At 37.8% G+C, this 21,494-nt stretch overlaps 1 protein-coding gene across 1 annotated transcript in view; it reads left to right on the forward strand.

Moving 5' to 3' along the window:
- Positions 1-19,983, forward strand: part of LOC131038143 (probable trehalase) — an 86,873-nt gene extending 66,890 nt beyond the window's left edge. Inside the window, exons 6-11 of the mRNA XM_057970475.2 lie at positions 17,357-17,429; positions 17,712-17,906; positions 18,021-18,108; positions 18,820-18,919; positions 19,038-19,251; positions 19,437-19,983. Coding sequence (XP_057826458.1) covers positions 17,357-17,429; positions 17,712-17,906; positions 18,021-18,108; positions 18,820-18,919; positions 19,038-19,251; positions 19,437-19,523 — 757 coding nt within the window. The 3' untranslated portion in view covers positions 19,524-19,983. The remainder of the gene's footprint in view (positions 1-17,356; positions 17,430-17,711; positions 17,907-18,020; positions 18,109-18,819; positions 18,920-19,037; positions 19,252-19,436) is intronic.
- Positions 19,984-21,494: the final 1,511 nt, after the last annotated feature.

A 21,494-nucleotide genomic window follows, 5' to 3' on the forward strand; every position in this document is an offset into this window, starting at 1 on the left:
CCTCTGTATGAAACAAACCGTGCAAGCAGGTATACCAGGTAAGAAGTCATGGCGAATGACTTGGACCACTCTACATTCATCAACTGAAAGTCCACAATGCCATTTATAATCTTAGACCAATTTACTAATCTTCCTCTAAGACAATCCTGGATGAAATAGAACATCCATCCATCGAATATTGCTCCCTGCGACATCCCCATCACTCTGTTGAGTAGGAATATTAAGTCGCTATACTCCTCTTTGAAGTCTATGCACATGAGTGTCTTGGGAGCCTTAGAATGATGAGACCTAGGCTCAATCATCCACTCTTTGTTTATCATATTCTTGCATGCACCCATCTTCTTCGTGTATCTTTTTGTATATTCATCCTTGGTCACATCCTTCATATCTGTTCCGTGTGGAATTCCGAACACCTCAGCAATAGCATCCTTAGCAAGGTAGGCAATAACAATGCCCTTAGGAGTCTTGATCATTCGCGTGAGCGGATCATAACATCATGCACACTCCAGGATAAGTTTACTGCATTGTATGGATTGTGGAAATCCAACGGCATGAAAAATACCACTCTTCATAATGTTCGCATATGTTGGGGAAGGAACTTGATTTCCGACTCCGAACATCCGTTGTCGCATCCGGTCCAACTTTAGGAAATGCATGTTTGTATCTGTGATTTTCTTCCATCTGGATGAAATCTTGAGCTTTGGATAGAATCCAGTCTCCAACATCTTCAATAGTTCTTTCTTTTCCTTAAATCCGAACTTCGACATCGTACCTGTATGAAGCTTGAAGTTAGACTTAGGAAAATAAATAATGCTCTTGATAAAATTCCTGACTTTCTAAAGATCTTAGCTAATTAGAGGATAAAGTCAGGAAAATAATCCATACTCTTGGTAGATTTCGACAATTAGATTCAAAGTGTGACAACGCTAGGGCATGGAAACCCTCTAAAAAATTCATTAATACCTCCTGATGCTTAGAAAATATGCAAACTAAAATGCAAAGGAGTATACCGGATCAACGATGACTAAGGAAAGGTGTGAAAGGTTGTGTTTTCACACAAGGTATGTTTGAAGACACCTTCCGCGGTCAACAAATCTGAAGACAACCTGCAACTAATAAATTAACTTCAAAAAACATGTTGCAATCCTTCAAAAATATGCACAAACTTGATAAAAATCAGTCTTGATGAAAATAATTAATTTTGGAAACATAGTTATGGCTGGTAAAAGATAAATTTCTGAGGACAAGCAGCCAGCACAGTCGCAGACCTTAAGACAACCTTCTAATGGTCTGAAAATGATTCCAAAATACCTCCAAAATTTCTCCAAATGTAAATTGCTAAAGTTGCAGCTGGCTGGGCAATAAAAGTTAAGTCTGAAAATTGAATGCACAACCAAAAATGGAGGTCTAAATCTGAAGCAAACTCAGATCTGAAGCAAATGAAAGCAAGTAGGGAGGCAAAGGTAGCATCAAACATTCATGGAATTCGCCAAAGTAAACTCCCAACACTTGCAAAATAAAAAATCAAACTTTCCCAGCTATAGCACCATTTTTGGAATCCTGAAAATGTCTTCAATGTAGCTCAGATCTGCAACAATGGAGGTTTGGAACAGCAAGTAGCAATGGAGGAGAAAAACGCCAAAGTCACCAAACACCAAAAATCGCCATCTTTCACCAAAAATCGCCAAACTTGGAAAAATCGAAAAATCTGGAAATGGTCTTCAATGGCAGCAATGGGGATGGATTGCCAAGCTGGAAAAAATGGAGGAGGAAAGAAATCCTCAATCCAACACTTCACTTCAACACTTCGCCAAAATTCGCCAATAAGAGAGAAAAATCGCCTTTCAATATTGCTGGAGACTCCTCTCTTATACTTGCTTTTGCCTCTCACTTTCACCACACAAGCAATTTGGGATAAAACACTTGCTTATATACTTGTTTGGTAAAAACCAACTTGCTTCTAGAAGGGTAAAAACATTAAATGCTTATTGCAAGTTATTTAATTTTTGCTTTAAAAATTTTAAATAATCATTAATCATCATTTAAAAACAATTAAAATGGGGCTCACTTATTAAATATTTCAATTTTAAGTCAGTCAAAATTGAGCCTCCAGGGGAAAATCGATTTGGGTAGGGATTAAAAAATCCCATTAAAAAAATCATTTAAAACGTCAAAAATTCCCCACAAGGGAAAATCGATCTTAGCTTGGATAAAAATCCATGCAAAATTTCATTAAAATGCATACAAAACACCCTAGGGGAAAATCGATGGCAGTCTGGACAAGGAATCCACACTCCAAATTCACTTTACTTGCAAAAAAACACTCCCTGGTGGAAAATCAACCTCAGTCTGGATGAAAATCCGGACTTAAAACTCATCAAAATGCTCTCAGTGGAAAATCGACTTGGGTATGGACTTAGAGTCTGCACAAAAATGCGCATTAACTTGTCACAAAACATTCTGGTGGAAAATCGACCCAGGCATGGAATCATCCTCAACGTTGTCCGCACTGTAGTCCGCACTCCTGTTGGAAAATCGATGGCAGTCTGGAAAAATCCTGACACTTAGCTAAATTTTAGCACTTCCAGGGGAAAATCGATCCAGGCATGGATAAACAGTGGTGGAAATTCATAGCCAGTATGGATTTCAGGGGAAACCCATGTGTAGTGTGGATTTTGAGTGGGGGAAAAGGGTGGGTAGTTTGGAATATGAGGGAAAAAGCATCTCTAGCATGGAATTTGACCTTCTAACCCTTCGAATATGGATTTCCCTTAGGAATTTGACGTTTTAACCACTCAAAATCGCTTAGAAACTTCAAAATTAGATTGGACTTAGGCAAATTTTCCAAAACATTGAGTGAAACGCTAGGAAATTATTGGGATAAAGTGCGAAATCAATTTAAATAATACCTTAGGAGCGAGAAAACAACTCCAAAAGGTCTGGGAATACCTTGGCACTTTAAAATCACTGATGCGCATGTTTAAAAACACGTTAATGCTCAAGAAGGTTAACACTTAGACAAAATTTAGGATCATTATAATATCAACGTTTGCAACTTGATCCTATAACTTAAAAAACCCTAGACGACACTAGGCATGATCAAAACTTTGAGACTCGGGCATGGGAAACACAAAATTGCTCACTAAGTAGCCAAAACACTAACCTAACAACACAACAAGCCCAAAAAAGGGGGGGTCCTTGTTAGCAATGGGGCGATGTGTGAAAAGGTCACAATAGTAGTGTATGCTGAAAATCTCAAGGGGGACTTACGTTTACAAATGTCTTTCAAGCTTCTGGACTTAGATAAATTTATCAATTTCAGGCTCTCTCTTTTTTTGGATTTTTCGGGATTTAGATTTTCTAAAAGGGGAAAAAGGGGGCAGGGTTTAAGAAAGCTGATCTAAACCTACGAATTCTGGAGATGGTATTAACTAGGTGTTCTCGGGAGACCGCACTTTGCTTCGCCACGCTAAGGACAACTACACAAAGTGGGTGCAATCTTCAATGGGTTGTCCTTATGATCGAAGTTTTGGCATACACAAGGGATAGGCTCAGACTAACTTTGCACAGTGAAATGGAAATCATCCATTCACCAAAAGTATGAGCAGAGATGCACCGTTAATTAATACTTATCAAATCCTTCATTCAACTCTAACAACTTTGAAAGCAAATCTAAATTAACTTCTAATTAATGTGTTGAGGAAATTGAAACCATGCTAATCACTCAAATAACAGAGATTACAAAGCCTTAAGAGAAAGCACACATGCAATGTATTATTTGAAAAAATGACCTTCACGCAACAATATATCAAAAACCTCACACCCTCCAAATGAGAGGAGGTAGCCTTATATAGTTTTTCGGAAAATAATGAACGACCGAGATCAAATAGTGATCAAGGGCCCAGATTGAAAGCTACAAAACCTAATTAGGGTTTCTCAAAACTCTATCAGTTTAGACAAACTAAAGAGTGACATGCGACACAATTGCTATTATCATTGAGGTGAGTGTCCAGTTTCCCGTTTTGCAGATTCAATGTATCTGGACACAATGAGTCGAACCTCTTCCATAGTGACACTTGGCAAGTTACCAATATGGAGGTCGACGACTTCCACATCATTAGTACACGTGGCGAGGATGCACTCCCACTCAACTACCTAGGCAAGAAAGTTTTCGTCAATGAGGAGAAAACTTGCAATTCTTGAGAGATCCCCTTTATCAATCATCCCTAAGACTTTGAAAAAGCTCGATTGAATTTTGGCTCTTAGGTTCTTTGCCTGCAGGTGTTTTTCTCGCATGCCCTCTCTTTTTCAAATTTTTGATGCCACATGAAACACTTTACTTAAAATTTCTCTGACATTCTTCTCATTCTTAAAACGCTTAGTCTCAGATTTCTTCAGGACCTCACCAAAGCGCAATACCAAGTGTTAAAATCACACTTATCCCCAGCCTGGATGACACCTGCATCTATCAAGTCTTGCTTTGACAGACCTCGGATAATCCTCAATTGTGGAAGTATTTCATTTGGATTTCCTCAATATCCTCCCAATTTGTAGCCAAGTCCTGAATTCTGTTGACTAATGAAGAAGCCGACTCATGTGCTGATACCAAATTTTCCACAAGTATGTTAGCCCGTGTCGAAGCATCTAAGGTCCATTCCTTAACTTGCTGGAATGTGCCCTTGATGTCTTCATAATCTTTCATCGACTCTTGCGGAAGAGGCTGCGAAAGGGTAACTGGTATCTCATGATTAAGTGGCTTAGTTAGATGGAGAACATATTTTCTCCATTGCTGATTCTCTTCCTCAACCTTAATTCTTTTCTCCTTTTCCTTGGCTAGTCTTTCTTTGAGGGCGTTGCAAGAATCATCAAAATATTGGATCTCTTGAGCCTGAGTAGGCTTACCCAAGTCTACTGTAGTGATCTTATAATCTTCCGAAGCAACATCACTCTGGGTCTTTCCTTCGGTACAATTATTTGAACCGTTCTAAACCTTGCACTATCCCTCTGAATCAAAGAGAATTTTCTAGCTGGCTAAGGTGGTTTAATCACAACTAGTTCTTTCACCTTCGCCAAAAATGCTACAGTATTCTCTTCTGAGTGGGTCTCATTAGGAACCTTAGCCCTTATCCTTTCTCTCAACCAATCAGGAATGGTTGATTGCTCCTCAGTATTTTAATCAAATTCACCATCTATTTCTCCAGGGCTAGTAACTATACCATCAAGAAAAACCGCTGGAGGTTCAACTTGTTCCTTGGCTGGATTTTGGACAACCTCTCTCATTATCTTTTCAACTGAAGGAGAAGGCACTCTTACTTCATTATCCTCCATATCTGTGTGCATCTCCCATTCTTCAATTGTATTCTGGTCAGGCACAACAGATGCAACACTCAAGGTCGAATGAACCTCATTTGATTCACGCCTTTCCCCAATAATTTTCTTTCCCTTGGCCTTTCCAGAATTTCCAGCAGGTTCTTTTCTCTTCCAGGACCCAACACTTTTTGGATTCCGAGCATTGCCTGAAGAGATACCATGGTTGGAAGACATAGAATCATCCATTCCCATCAAATCATAAGTCAAGGCAACGCCTTTGGACTTTAGCTGCTTTGTCTTCTCAGATGTCCACCACTTAGAGTATTCGACCACTATCTTCATAAGGTATGCCAAATCCTATCTTTCCCCGTCTGCCAAATCAATCAAGGCAAGTGGCTCATTTCTTATTTTCTCGAAACCCGACTGTTCAAGTTCAGGACTGTCTTCCACTTGATCAGCGACCTTGAATACTTCTGTTGCTCTTACCATGCCTAGGGGAATTCTTGACCAAAATCTTCTTCTGATTTCAAAACTATCAGCTGCATTAGCCCAATAATCCTCTAAATTAGTCCCATGTTCAAATACAATTCCTTCTACCCTTTTCATCTTACGGAATGGATCAAAGTTCCTTCTTGCCTTGTATTGGTAGAAGGGGTACCATGCCAACTCCTTTTCAGCAGTGACAACAACTTGTGCTGATGGACACGTCTCCAATCCATTTCCAATAGTAAGAGAAGATGTTCCTGCCTTCTTCTGCTTCTCTCTCTGAACCGTCATGAAGCTCTCCAGTTGCCTCACAACTTCTAGCAGCACAACTCGGTTGGTGGGATAAATTGGGAGCTTGTAGGGAGATCCAGTATATCCTTGAATTCTGATAAGGTGAATTTTGGGTATTGGATATACCAATACCTGAATCTGCTTATGAGGTCTTTTGACTCTTGAGAGAGTCTCTGATGTAACCCACCTTGTAGTGTTCACATGATATGCATCAGAAATGCATCATTCACCTTCTTGAAATGTAATTTTTCTTCCATATGCATTTGGGGGTAACAATCGTAAACAGGAAACTGATTCTCCTTGTTTCCCACCTCTCCTTTGCAGGTGAGGCCTCTGTATCTGTAAGTTCTAGCAAGGGAATAGAACAAATATAAACTCATGTAGAAGATTTTATCTCCCTCCAAATTTTTCAACTGGCTGTCCAAATTGTTGCTTATCATCTGAGCCCAGTCAATCATCTTGACTCCATTCATCATCTCATTAATGAAGTAATACATCCAAGGCTCAAATGGAGCGCTTTGGGGATTACCCATTATTCGGTTTAAAAGGACAATCATGTCTCCAATATCTTCTTTAAAATATGCCCTCACCAAGTTCTTCTTTGATAGCTTAGAGGCCCCCTTTCTTGGTTTATCTAGCCATGAATGATTGATGGTGGCCTCGTACTCCTTCATGTGGCCTTGATACATTTGATTGGCCTCATCCTTGGTCACATATACATCATTATGATATTCTGGGATTCTAAATGCCTCCCTTATGGCTACATCACTGATATTAGCCAACACTCTTCCGTCTGGTGCTACAACATCTTTACTGTCAGGGTTATAGTGCCTAGCACACTCAACTACCAACTTTGTGCACTGCATAGTAGGGAGAAAGCCAGCAACATGTACGATGCCACTCTTCATCATCTTACGCGTGGTCACAGTAGGCACAAGGTTGTCCAAGCCGAACATCCTTTTCTTAAACTCCCTCAGATTGATATGTCCAAGGTTTGTATCACTGACATTCTTCCATTTCGAGTTCATCCTTAATTCAAGAGTGTTGTGACCTTTTTCACACATCGCCCCATTGCAAATGGGGACCCTCTCTTTTCCTGCTTTCTAGGGTTGTTGTTAGTGTCCCGTGGCCTTCCGCTTCATTTTTTGCCAAGCCTTTCTCAGTTTTGAACGGTTCAAGTCCTAGAGATTGAAAGCTAGTTTTTGCAAGCCAAGTGATACCAGAGTCTGAATGTTGTCAAAGTGCCTAGAAAGGCCAAAGGACAAAGATTGCAATTGATTTGGACGAATTTGAACAACTTTCTGTTTTTAGAAAGTTTGCTTTTTTGCTTTTTCCTATTTTTTAGGAAGTTTCGTTTTTGGCATTTTCAGCTCGATCCTCGATATGGCTATTTTTAGAAAGTTTTTCCTATTTTTTAGGGATGCTTGCTTTTTTGCTTTTTTGGGATGCGAACCTAGGGTTTACACTTGCACCACTGACCAGCTTCGACCGGAACTCGAAAATTCCAAGTTTTGACCTAAAAAAGCTAAATCCCTAGATTTTAGGCTTTTTGCTTTTTCGGGATGCGAACCTAGGGTTCACACTTGCACCACTGACCAGCTTCGACTGGAACTCAAAAATTCCAAGTTTTGACCTAAAAAGCCAAATCCCTAGATTTTAGGGGGCGTGATGCCTCAGATGATCCACCTAGGCATGGATTTCAAATTTCAAGTTAATCCGGTTAAATTTGATTAAGCTGTGAAATTTTGAATTTTTTCTAAGAAATTTGGCTGTCTGGAATGTCATCCTGATCCTGAAATTTGACTAAGTTTGGAAAATTGGAGAATCCTCAAAAAACTAGATTTTGCATTATTAGTCCTAGAGGTCCGAAACCACTCTCAAACATCCTAACAATATATATGAAATATAACTTAAAGTATAACCACTTATACTTAAATGTTATATTTCATATATAGTCCGCCCTCTTGAGAGCCTCCAAAAGTCTGCCTTGAAGAGAGAGCTCTAAACTCCGCCCCATGATGGAGAGGTGCTCAAAGTCCGCCATGTTGGGAGGGAACACCAAAGTCCGCCATGCATGAGGAAGACCTTCAAAGTCCACCGTGGTTAAGGTCACCCAGAAGTCCGCCCAAGGAGAACACCTCCGAAAACTCCGCCCATGGTGCTAGTCATCCAAAACTCCGCCCAAGGTGCTGCTGAGTGAATGGTCTTGAAACTCCGCCCTCTCCTAGCACCTTGGTGGCCAACCCTCCAAAGTCCGCCATAGTTTAGGAAGACTAAGGGGAGGGAAGTCTAAACTCCACCATATCTTTGGTGCCACCTCTAAAGTCCACCCTACCATAGCAAAATGATGGAGAGGTCTAGAAGTCCGCCCATGAGGAGAATCCTTAGAAGTCCGCCCTACCCTAGCACCAAGCTAGAGGACTCACCAAAGTCCGCTCTAGGAAAAGTTAACACCAAAGTCCGCCCTATGACTTGTGGAGTAGGGAAAGAAAGTGTGGAAGCCTCATCAAACACCTTAGAAGGAAGGCATGTGAAGTTGAAGACCCTCTAAACTCCGCCTTGAAGAGCAAAGGTCTGGAAGTCCGCCCATGTTGGAGATGTCTAGAAGTCCGCCCATGTTGGAGATGTCTTAGAAGTCCGCCTAGGGGGTGTGTTCCAAAGTCCACCCTATGCCTTAGCCAAAAATTCACCTTGATTGAGCTTTGCTCAAAGTCCGCCCTCCATGTTGAAGGGACCCTTCAAAACTCCGCCATGCAAAGGGAAAGCATCAAAGAAGACCTTCAAAACTCCGCTCTAGGCCATGTGAAGGCCTTCTCAAAGTCTGCCATGCCTTAGTTAAAAGGTCCATCCTATGCTTGAAGGAGAAGTCTTCAAACTCCGCCCTTCGTAACCATGTCTTAAAAGTCCGCCATGCCTTGGAGAGGTCAGGAAAGTCCGCCAAAGTTTGATGAATATGAAGGTGAGTCTTCAAAAGTCCGCCTAAACATAAAAGTCAAACAAAATCAACGAAAATACAAGTGATGTCATGAAAATCCTTCAAGATTTCGAACTTAAATCCAAAATAGAAAGTTTTCAAAAGGAGAATATGGGAAGATTGATAAGGATTTTGAACTTAGAGACCAAAATAGAAAGTTCTTTGAAAGAGAATATTTGAAGATTGATAAGGATTTCGAACTTAAATCCAAAATGGAAAGTTTTTAAAAGAGAATATTGGAAGATTAATAAATATTTCGAACTTATAGCCAAATTGGAAACTTTTGGAAGATATATTCTTCGAATTTGGAAACATGACAACACTTTCCTAAAGAATGAAGTTAAAATTGGAAACATTAGTTGGAAGATTTTAAGGGTTTTTGATTGAGGATTTAACTTTATTTACAAATACTTCGTTGTAACTTCATTTTTACACCAAGAAGTTCGAAATTCTTAAGGAAAGCATAGTGAAGTGTTTGCAGATTGGAGAAAATCTGGAGAAAATCTTGATATTGCTCGCAGCTGGGTGAGCTTCTTGTCAAAGAATCCGCAGATTTTGGGAGTATAACCAGCTAATAGGAGGCAGATCTTTCAGATTTTCTGAGTTTTTCTAAAGATCTTTCTATCTTCTTGTCTTTTTCTTCTCTCCCCATCGAAGGTGAAGTTGGTTGAGTACAGATTTATTACATTCTCTGAGTTTTCAAAATCCGTTAGAGATGATTTTTGTGGACTTGTTCAAGTTTTTTAGTGAGAATAATCATTTTGTTGACTAAATGGAATGAAAGTTTTGAAGTTTTAAAAGGTTGGAGAATTTACATGTGAAAATCCCATTCTCATGGCTAAGTATGAAAATGAAATAAAATTTCCAAACACTTAGCCGTTCGCAGCCTCGATTTTCTTTAATCCAAGATAGATTTCTAACTTAGTTTCCTTTGGTTTCACAGGTTGCAAGAGGAAATAGAAGCGGGATCATCATAGAGATCGCAGCTGGAGTTTCAAGCCAAACGAAAGATTGAGGACAAGTTCACGGGCAAGGTTCATCCGAGCGTGAAGATGGCCAAAATTTGGCTAAGTATGGGAAATGTTTCATAGAGAAAATTCCAATTTCCTCAATTATGATGAAGGCAAGGAGAAATCCTACTCCAAATTTCAGGGTATCAAGAAGGAGGGCATGATTGCAGGGAATGTCTGAATAGCTTGATCCCATCATTTTATATTTGCAAGATGTTATGTAGAGCTTTTACCCTCCTCCCACGCAACATAAATTGGCAGCTGAAGGTAGGATCGTCACAGAAAACACAAATGGAGTTTCAAGCCAAATTCAGAATTGAAGACGGGACCACGAGCAAGGTTCGTTCGAGCATAGATAGGGCCAAAATTTGGCTAAGTATGAGAAATACTTCGTGAAGAGATTTCTTCTCCAAATTCAAGGCACTTGAAAGAATCTCAAGGTATTAAGAAAGAAAAGTTCCCAGACTTAGTGAAAATAGGGAAAAGTTAAATAAACTTCCAACTTCTTGAAGGATTTCATCTCCGAAAGGAATTGAAAAAGACAAGCTCCCAAGCAAAATCAAATGGCGACAAGAAGGAATCAAATTTCCATACTTAGACGAATTCTTGACACAAATTGGAGAATTCAAGGAAGACATCCAACACGTTGAGGTGGTGCCTCGTCATTTTCCAACCAATCAGATCGCTCCAAGTCAGCATGTCCAGGTTCGATGAACCTGACTTATCCAGAAGCTTCTAGAAGGGCACACTTCACAATGCAACAACCTTCTATTTTCATTGATGGTTCATATTTAGCAAGAAGGACAAGCGTCCCAAATGTAATTTTCTCATTGGTCAGGGGTAGTTAGTTTTAGGAAACCCTAATTAAGGTTTGTAGCTTTCAATCTGGGCCCTTGATCACTGTTTGATCTCGGCCGTTCATTTATTCTTGAAAACTATATAAGGCCACCTCCTCTCATTTGGAGAGTGTGACGTTTTTGATGTATTGTTGCTTAAGGTCATTTCTAGATAATATATTGCATGTGCGCTGCTTTGTAATCTCTATTATTTGAATGATTTGCATGGTTTCAATTGCCTCAACACTTAGTTAGAATTAATTTAGATTTGCTTTCATTATTGTTAATTTGAATGAAGGATTTGATAAGTGTCAATTGATGGTGTATCTCCGCTCATACTTTTGGTAAATGGATGATTTCCATCTTATCGTGCAAAGTTAGTTTGAGCCCGTCCTCTGTGCATCCCAACATCACGATCACAAGCACAACCCATCGAAGATTGCACCGACTTTGTGTAGTTGTCCCTAGTGTGGCAAAGCAAGGTTTGGTTTCTCGAGAGCACCCAATTGATACCGTCTCTGGAGTTCGTAGGATTAGATTAGCCTCCCTAAACCCTATCCTTTTTCCCTTTTTTTGAAAGTCTAAATCCCCATAAAATCCAAAAAAAAGAAGAGCCTAAAATTGCCAAATCCATCTAAGTCCAGCAGTTCAAGATACTTGTTAAACGTAAGTCCCCCTTGAAATTTCAGCATACACCACCCAAGAAGCTATTCCACTAAAGTTGCTTGTTCACACATATAGACCTTGGAATCAGTAGTGATTTTTCAGGAGAGGATAGAATACCTTCGGGTATCCTATTCTAATGTTTGGTAGATGATAAAACAAACACCAACAAGGAGGAGCATCCTTGTCTACTTGAAACTTCATCGCGACTGAAATCTGCGAAACACATGAAGTCTAAGTTAGAAATCAGAATTTCAATTTTAAATTTGAGGTTTTGAATGACCAAGTGGTTGAAGTTGTTTCCTTCATTTTTCATACTTAGTCATTAAAATGGAGTTTTCACATGTAGGAATTTTGAAAATGATAATAAAACTCCATACTCTAAATTCTGATTTTAATCCGAAAACTAGGTCTGCAATAACATCAATCTCATCCAAACTTGTTTTGAAAGGCGGGAAATCAGAAAGAAGGTATGAATATTCAGTCCAACTTGATCTTTCTTATTGAAATTTTGGACAAATCTGTTAAAATCACCTCCAACAAACTTAGAAAACTCAGAAAATCTAACAAATCTGCCTTCAAAACCAACTTCACCTTCGATATAATGAGAAGAAAAAGACAAGAAGATAAAATGAATGCGATGAAAACTCAGAAAACGTGATGAATCTGCCTCCTATCAGCTGGTTTGACTCCCAAAAATCTGAGAATGCTCAAGTTTAAAATGACAGTTAAACTTAGATCTTCACCAAAAATATGCCCAACCTGCAAAAAGCTTCTGAAAATGTCTTCAAACCTGCTAGATAACTTCTTCAACCTGCTCTCAACACTTCGAAATTCGAACTCTTGTGTGTAAAAATGAAGGAAAGAATGTCTTATTTGTATTGAAGTTGGATTTCATAATTAGAAACATGCAGATCCTCTTCCAATTCATGTTTCTAATTTGATTTCAGTCTTAGATACTCATGGAGAAAGTTTCTAATTTAATTTTGAGTTGCAATGTCATCCTCATCTAGTTCGAATCTCTCACAAATGTAAGTTTCTAATTTGATTTTCCAGCTCATATTCGAACTTGATCTTCAAATATCGAGTTTCTATTTCAACTTTGAGTTCATATTCGAACTTAATCTTCCACAAAAACTTTCTAATTTGGTTAATAGTTCGAATTTTTCATGAATCTGCTGACATCACTTGAAGAATATTCCATTTTTTAAAACTTAGTCAGCAACCTTTGACCTATTTTGACCTCCATTATGAGCAAGGCGGACTTTGTTGAGTTTGTCTCATCATTAATTACTTTGGGCGAAGTTCTTAATCTTTCATTGCAAGGCGGACTTTTGTAGCATTTAGGAATTTCTTTCTTCCTAAGGCGGACTTTACTTGTCTTAGGCACCTCATATGTTTTCCACCTTGGGCGGACTTTGCTTGATTTATCTCCAAGTAGGAAGGCGGACTTCAAGCCTTTCACTCTCCAATGCACACTAGTCTTAGGCGGACTTTCCTTGTCTCATGCACTTGGTCTTTGCAAGAGGGCAGACTTTCTCATGTTCACACATCACTTGCCATCTCCTCAGGCAGACTTTATCATCTTGTGCACCTCAAAACCTTTCTATCTAAGGCGGACTTTGGAGGAGTTGATTATACTTTGCCTCAAGGCGGATTTCTTAAGACTTGACACCTTTAGTATACACCATGAGGGCGGACTTTTGAGTGTTGCTCCCATAAGTTGAAGGGTGGACTTTACTTGCCTTATGCTCTTGGCCTTCAAACCTTCCTCAAGATGGACTTTCTTGGGCTCCCTCTCCATCATCTTGGGGTGGCGGACTTTGTGAGACTTATGCACCTTCACCTTGGGCAGACTTTTTCAAACATGCTCCAATGCTTGGTGCATTTGCACCTTTGGTGGACTTTTGGAGTTCACCTTCATGGCAGACTTTTGGAGTTGCACCTTGGGCGGACTTTTCTATCTTTATGGCACCAAGGGGGGCGCGGACTTCATGAAGATCATGGCCATGCTTCCCTTCCTTGAGGGCGGACTTTGAGAAGCTCCTGTCACAACATTAAACACCATTAGCTAGACTTAGAAATATTTGGAAAACTTAAAAATTTAATAACTTCTTCCATTTTCGTCAGATTAACATGATATTTGAAATCCACACTTAGGTAATCCATCCGAAGCGTCATGACCCCTAAAATATAGGAACTTAGCTTTTTGGGTCAAAACTGTAAATTTTCGGTTGCATTCGATGCAGGTCAGTGGTGCTGGTGCAAACCCTAGGTCCCCACTTTGAAAAAGCAAAAAACAGATATCCCTAAAAAAATAGGGAAAACTTTCTAAAAATAGCCATCCCGGGGATCGAGCTAAAAATGCCAAAAACGAAACTTCCTAAAAAATAGGAAAAAGCAAAAAAGCGAACTTTCCAAAAATAGAAAGTTGTTTGAATTCGCTCAAATCAATTACGTTCTTCATCCTTCGGCGTTTCTGGGCACTTTGACGGTGTCCAGACTCTTTTATCACTTGGCTTGCAAAAACTGACTTTCAATCTTTAAGACTCAAACCCTTCAAAACTTGACAAAACTGAAGCGGAAGGCCACAAGACACTAACAAAAACCCTAGAAAGTAGGAAAGGAGAGGGTCCCCATTCTCAACGGGGTGATGTGTGGAAAAGGTCACAACAAGTCCAAGGAAAATGAGATGTTGGGTCGTGGATTTCTCCACCTCAAGGATAAAATTAGCATGACATTTTATCTTCATCCCTCCATTTTGTTGATCATTCCAGCCTTTCTTCACTTCAATCAAAGACATTTTATTTGCAAATTTCTTGAAAATTCTCAAGGATGAACTTGGATAATATAACTTTCGCCTCACCTCACCTTCATGTCTTGGGCGTGGATTCCTTGGAGTCAAGGAAAGTGATATGCTACTTCGTGGATAACTTAAGGTCAAGGAAAGTGAGAACCTAGGTCGTGGATTTCTCCACTTCAAGGATAAATTTCACTTTATTGTCCTCAATCGTTCTTCTCCTTGATCTTTTTGATCTTGCTTCATTGAGGTGCTCAATCTCTTTTCATCTTTGAAATCATTTTTGCTTGCAACTTTGAAAATCCAAGGATAAGTTTAATCAATGCAAGTTTCATCTCTTATCTCTTTCAATACTCCCCAAATTGTGGATTCCTTGGGGTCAAGGAAATTGAGAAGGTCGGTGATTCCTTGGAGTCAAGGAAAAAAATTCACTTCATTACCGTTGATTTCTCCAAGTAAAAGGTAGTTGCTTGCAAGTTTGGTCAGAGATGATCATACTTGTTGAAATCATTGAAAGCTTCACCAACACTTATGTCTTTCGGCTAACACTTGGAAGATTGATCATCATTGATTTGGGAAACTCATGGAGAACTTCAAAAGTCTTCTCTCAAGTTTTATATCTTTGCATTCAATCATGGAGACATGGATGAATGCATTCATCAACCCTCATCAATCTTGATAATGTGACCTCCACTTGACCTTACCTCTTCAAGGCTTCCAAGTTGTGGATTCCTTGGGGTCAAGGAAATTGAGATGTGAGGTGGGGGATTCCTTGAGGCCAAGGAATTTGAGAAGCCAAGTCGGGCATTCTTTGAGGTCAAGGAATTTGAGAAGTCAAGTTGGGGATTCCTTTAGGTCAAGGAATTTAACTTTCATCCACACTTGTAAGATTTTTGATATCCATTTTTCATCCACTCAAGTCTTGATTGATTCCTCTCTTCCTCATCCAGTCCTTGAAGCGCTTCCATTTGTTTGAGAGTTGTTCATCATTCATTAAACCTATCTCATGACTTAACCTATGAGTTGCATTGTGAATCCTTGCTCAATGAAGTCCTTGACTCCTATCCAATACTTAAGCATTTTTGACAAAAAGAAGCTGGAGTTTGTTTGCTCATCTTAGTCCAAGACATGGACATGCTGTCTTGATCACATCCTGACAATCAAGGCATTGCATCCTCTCACAAGAAAAAGGTTAAAGACTAAAGAAACTTTTGCCAAGCTAAGCAAACTAAGCAAATGAACTAACCTACGAGAAAAAAAGTGGGGCTTCCCATTTGCAATGGGGCGATGTGTGAAAATGTCACTACAGTATGCTTGGTTATATTGACCAAGGTGAGACATAGGATAGCATAAGATTATGGCAAGTGTATAAATCTTATGATATGTGACATAAAGTGATGAGATAAAATAAGATCACATGACACCTGGAGATTTCTAGAAGAATTCCCATGTGTACCCTAAGTAAGCTTAAGTCATATCTTGGTTCTTGAAAATTCTAAAACTGTGAAAGGGATCAAGCTATCACTCAATGAAAATCTTTTGCAAAAGACTTGAGCTTCGTATTAAGCAAATGATGCACCATAAACAAGAAGTTGTCCAATGTACAACACAAACAATGTTTTTACCACTACCCTTGTAGAATAAGGTGGGAATGCAACATTGTTGTATATAATCCTAGTTGTAGTAGAATAATATTATATAAACTATATTTCCTAGACACACTAGAAGTTCTATAGTCATCTAGAAGATTAAACAGTCATTTCATATTGATAAATACATACACTGTATCATATTTTGATCAATGGATGAATTTAAGAGCTTCATCGAACATTTTTCATGTTGTTTAATTCCTGTCCATTTCATTTGTCAGTCTTTCCTGCATTATATTTCTGGGCCTACACTTGTTTTCAGGTATATCTTTTGAATTGTGAGCTTAGAAAATGGCACTGTAACAGTAACAATATGAATAGATCCCAAAAGTTAAATACAACAGATAAATATTCATACCAATAACTTTGTAGTGTAATACTTGAAAGGTGTCTACTAAAATGCAGCTCCAAGCATCAGGTCCTTTTTGGAGAGATTGAAGATGGAGTAATGGAAAAGCTTTCTATTATATTTTGTGAAGGATCTCTATGATTTGAGACACTTTTAAACTTGCTCCATGGTTATACAGGGATCATAAAATCCAGCCAATAAGATGTCAATCTATTTGGAAGTCTCATTTGTCTTTCAAGTATCAAGGCTTGGTATAGTTTTTCATGTAGAGATGGTGTTACAAATTCTTTGTGCAGACTCTGTGATAGAGGGGAAAATAATAACCTGTTTTTTTTTTCAATATTTTCTTATGCCAAGACCTTTTGGAGGATTGAAATTTAGTTTGAAATTGTATCATGACATAAATTTAATTGGAAATTGTATCATGACAGAAACACTAGAATTTGAAAATCCATTTCTTATCTAATGTGGATTAATATCAATTAGTGGTAGAGCATGGCATGGAAGGATGAGAGATGTGGAAAAAACTTAGTTGGAAAGAGAAAATACTTGGAAGTATGAGAGTTGTGGACTAGATTCAGTTCACAGTAGAACATAATTTGGAAGGATGATAGACCCATAGTCACAATCTGGAAGGATGATAGACCCATAGTGTCTCAATATTAGTACTATCTAATGGTGCCATCTCAAACAAGTACTAGTCTTTGATTCAGATGTTAAGTGGTGTATGTTGTGAAAGATACTGATCTTCTATTTCATAGACGTTTGCATAGATTTGGGCGCTTGTCCTTATTGGAAAAATAATATTATGTCCAAAAGATTAAAAATAATAAAATATATCTGTTCTCAGTTTTTCTTTTTTTCAAAATTCAACTAACTTTCGCAAGGTTTCATGTGACTAATTTCAATTTTACTTTGATCTAATATTTTTGAATTACTGTTGTATCTCATGATTTATCTCAATGAGAAAATATTGATCATTTTGCAGTAATCAGAAGAATCTTACAACATTGCATACCACTTCTATCATACCTGTAGATCTGAATACTTATTTATTGCAGGTATATTTGTTTGAGCACACCACTTCAAAGTATTTCCTTTCTTGAAAAGACATCTGATAGAGTTCAAAGAACATGCAATTTTATTAATTTATGACAAGAATGTAATAACTAGCTTAAATATTAACACAGAATTTTAACATCACTTCAGTTATTTCTTTATCATCTTGATATGTTTCTAGTCTAATTAGTATTTCAATCTTAAATTGTCTACATTCCTAGAGAAGGCATTTTATTTAGAATCTGATATGCTCTTAGTTTTTATTAATCTTTTCTGTGCTCTAGATGGAGTTGAATATAGCTTTTTTTGCCAAAGCTCTTGGTAAAAATTCAGTTGCTAAAGATTTCACTCAAGCTTCTATTGCTCGGCAACTTGCAATTGATGCTATCTTTTGGAACAATGACATGGGCCAGTGGCTTGATTATTGGCTTGACCAACACAAATGTGAAAACATTCAAATCACTGAACGGCAGTCTGAGGTTTGCAGAGTGCATATGTTAAAGCATTAAGAATAAAGTAAAAAACACTCTTAATCTTAGTTTTATGAGTTATGTACTGTGCTGCTTATGCATCATGGACCTAATTCCATGCAGGAAATCTACACATGGGATACAAAAAATCAAAACAAAAACAGTTTTGCTTCCAACTTTTTCCCATTATGGGTAGAGGTTTTTCATTCAGGTTCTCTCTCTCTCTCTCTCTCTCTCTCTCTCTCTCTCTCTCATGCTCGCATGCACAGGCACACACACACACACATTCACTCACACCCACACAGTTCATGGTGTCTGCAAGCATCATTTTTTGAATGACTGATTAACTTATGAACTAGTAGGCCATAACGAGAAGGAATTACAATTCATCCACCTTGCTAAGGTGTATGAGTTTGCTTGAATTTTATGGATATATGCTAATGTGGAAAAGTGCTTTGCAGACTTGTAACTAATAAAGAATCTATTAGACACTTGTAATATCAGGTTGTAAGCTAAAAATAAAAATATTTGCCGTGCTTTTCTGCATTATTTTGAATCAATCAAATAACACAATTTTATTTGTTTTTTTAAAATCTACACTGTTAACTTTAACATAAACAAAAAGGCTATCATTGAAGAACATGAGAAACCAATCAACTAATGCTAATTAAATTACTGTAGTGATATCTGAGGTCTAATTTTGATTTTCATCTTACAATGTTTCAATTTTAGGGGCGATTTCTGAGTTGATAAAGTAACAGGATTATAATATGCCGTTTGAATATCAACTAAATGTAATGGGAATTTTGAGTTACAAACATGAGACATATTGATGGTGCTAGAATTCATGGAAAGTTTGTAAATTAAAATTTCTCTGACCAGTTTGAGATTGATCTGATTTTAATTATTTAAAATGTTGAAGATCCTACAAGAGTAGAAAAGGTGATTCAGAAATTCCGAACCTCTGGACTTCTTCAACCGGCAGGAATCTCAACATCGTTGTTGAATACAGGGCAACAGTGGTGGGTTTCTTTTGTCAACTCCATTAGATATTGCAGCCTTCAGCAAACTAGATATTGTCAATGTTAACTATCAAACTATTTTTTTTTGTTGTTGTATATTTAACTATTTTATCTGCAGGGACTTTCCAAATGGATGGGCCCCAGTACAGCATATTATTATTGAAGGTATAGAAAAACATTCCTCCAAAGAAGGAAAAGAACTAGCAGAAGACATAGCTCGGAGGTGGCTTAGGACCAATTATGCAGCTTTTAAAAGTACAAAACAAATGCACGAAAAGTATGATGTAGAAGCTTGTGGAAGTATTGGAAATGGTGGAGAATATACACCTCAGGTATGTTAATTTTCCATTTGCACAAATTGAATGAGGTGACCTTATCTTATATTTTTATGGAATACAAAATTTTCCCTATATATGTTAGTTTTCCATTTTTTCAAATTGAACAAGGTGTCTTGTCATATATTTTTATGGAATAGAACATTTATGTTGTTATCTTCATTCTCATCCTATTGGTGCAGACGGGTTTTGGGTGGTCAAATGGTGTGGTTCTGGCACTACTAGAAAAATTTGGCTGGCCTACAAAAATACCCATTAGTTGCAGTTAAATTGCAGCTCTCAACATCATTCTGTCTGATAGAAACATTTATATGAATAATTACCAATACGGTTGGCTTTCCGCTATGTACTTTGTCACAATTATTCAATAAGACAAAATGGAGCCATTTAGTACCAGAAGACAAGAAGTGAGGTATCTTTGGAGCGATGCTTTCCTCTGACCAAAATTGACTGCAGCTTTCTTCTTGATTCCATTATGGAGGTGTTTCACTAACATCGTCAACATTTGGCCATTTTTAGATCCTATATGTTGATGACAGATTTACCTTGAGAAACACCAGCAGTTAAATCTGCTGACGCTCTCAAAGAAAAACAAAAATGCAACCTAATTGTGATTGATTGAGAATCGAGATATAGAGTAGCGCATTGTTTCTGTCTCCACTTAATATATATTAGTTCATTCTTTCTTCTTAAATAATTATACAATCATAAATCCCATTTTGCTGTTAATCCTTGTCTCATGCTCATTTTATTGTGTTCATAATTAGATAAAACAAGAATGTTTATGTTGTTACCTAGTTTATAGGAGAAGAATGAATCTATGCATTTACTTGCAAGCTTGCCAATTTTATGGTTTTTTTCGGAGAACTTTGGCTATGTAAAGTAGGTAGCCAATCTTTTTGTAAGAACTTTGGCTATGTAAGGTAGTTAGCCATTATTATGCACTATAACCCAGGAGGTTAGTTTTCTCATAAAAATGTGTAGAAATAAGTTTTTAGTTTTTGCATAAACGGTCTTTATAATCTATAAATGTAATGTCTCATTTTCGATAAATTCAAGTTTGTGGACCAGAAGCGCATTTCCCGTCTCTTTTGGTGAACAAATAATATTGATGGAACCTAACCTCTTAGGTCTCAAGTGAACAGTGAAGAAGTTTTTGTGTTCAAATATGTGTGGGCATTTTGTCGAGGTTTCAGACTTTGCCATCTTGATACCTGTCCATCAAACCCTGCTCTCTCGTTAACCATTATTACAGTTTCGAGCTTTTCCATATGCCTTCCTTCGACTCAACTCCCAACCTATGGCATGCATCATGCACCATCCCCGACCCCCAAAATTTGACATTCTCATCTATTTACACCGTTCATCTCACCTACCTCTTGACATGACATAAGCACCATTGATGCAAGATTTGATTGTGCAATTTCTCCAAAAGTGGTTTCCTATCAAGAAACATAGTTGAACTTGAAGGGTTTGAATTTATATGTAGCAGTGCTAGATTTGATTGTGCAACTTCTCCAAAAGTGGTTTCCTATCAAGAAACATTGTTGAACTAAAGGGTTTGTATTTATATGTAATAGTGTTAGTTTGGATTGTGCAACTTCTCCAAAAGTGGTTTCGTATCAAGAAACATTGTTGAACGTAAGGGTTTGAATTTTATATGTACATGTGGTATTGGACGATGAAGACCATTTTTATTAATGTGGTTGTTGAGGGTTGGTCACCATTTCAACGGTTTTCAGTCTCTTCTTTGCCTTGCATACTCAAAACAAAAGACACCATTAATGCTGACGACCCCAAGGCAATGATTGAGGATTTCAAGGATATCAAGAGTGAACACATTTATTTGAAGGATATTAATGCATTATTCTCCAAATTGAAGCCTTAGTAGACGTCGTTTTGGGTACTAGTGTTTGAATAGTTATGTTGCAACATTGTAATGTATTTTAGAAAAATTAATATAAGAAGCACCTTGTTTTTTTGTCTTGCATCCTTGTGAGTTCAATTTATAATTTGGGTCATAGTGTTATGTGTAAGTTAAGGAATTTTTTCGGGTTTTTGTTATATTTGAGTCAAATGTAAAATTAGTTGCATGGGGTTAGGAAATTTGTTGTTGATGAATGTAATTTATATTTATTTTAAGTGAGAAGTTTGAGAGGTTTTTCTACTTAGCATTGATTGATGGGCCTAATAGCATATTAATAGTGTGTACATTGAGGAAATCTAATTTTTCCATTTGG

Source organism: Cryptomeria japonica, chromosome 11 (assembly GCF_030272615.1).
Source record: "Cryptomeria japonica chromosome 11, Sugi_1.0, whole genome shotgun sequence".
NCBI classification, from domain to species: domain Eukaryota; kingdom Viridiplantae; phylum Streptophyta; class Pinopsida; order Cupressales; family Cupressaceae; genus Cryptomeria; species Cryptomeria japonica.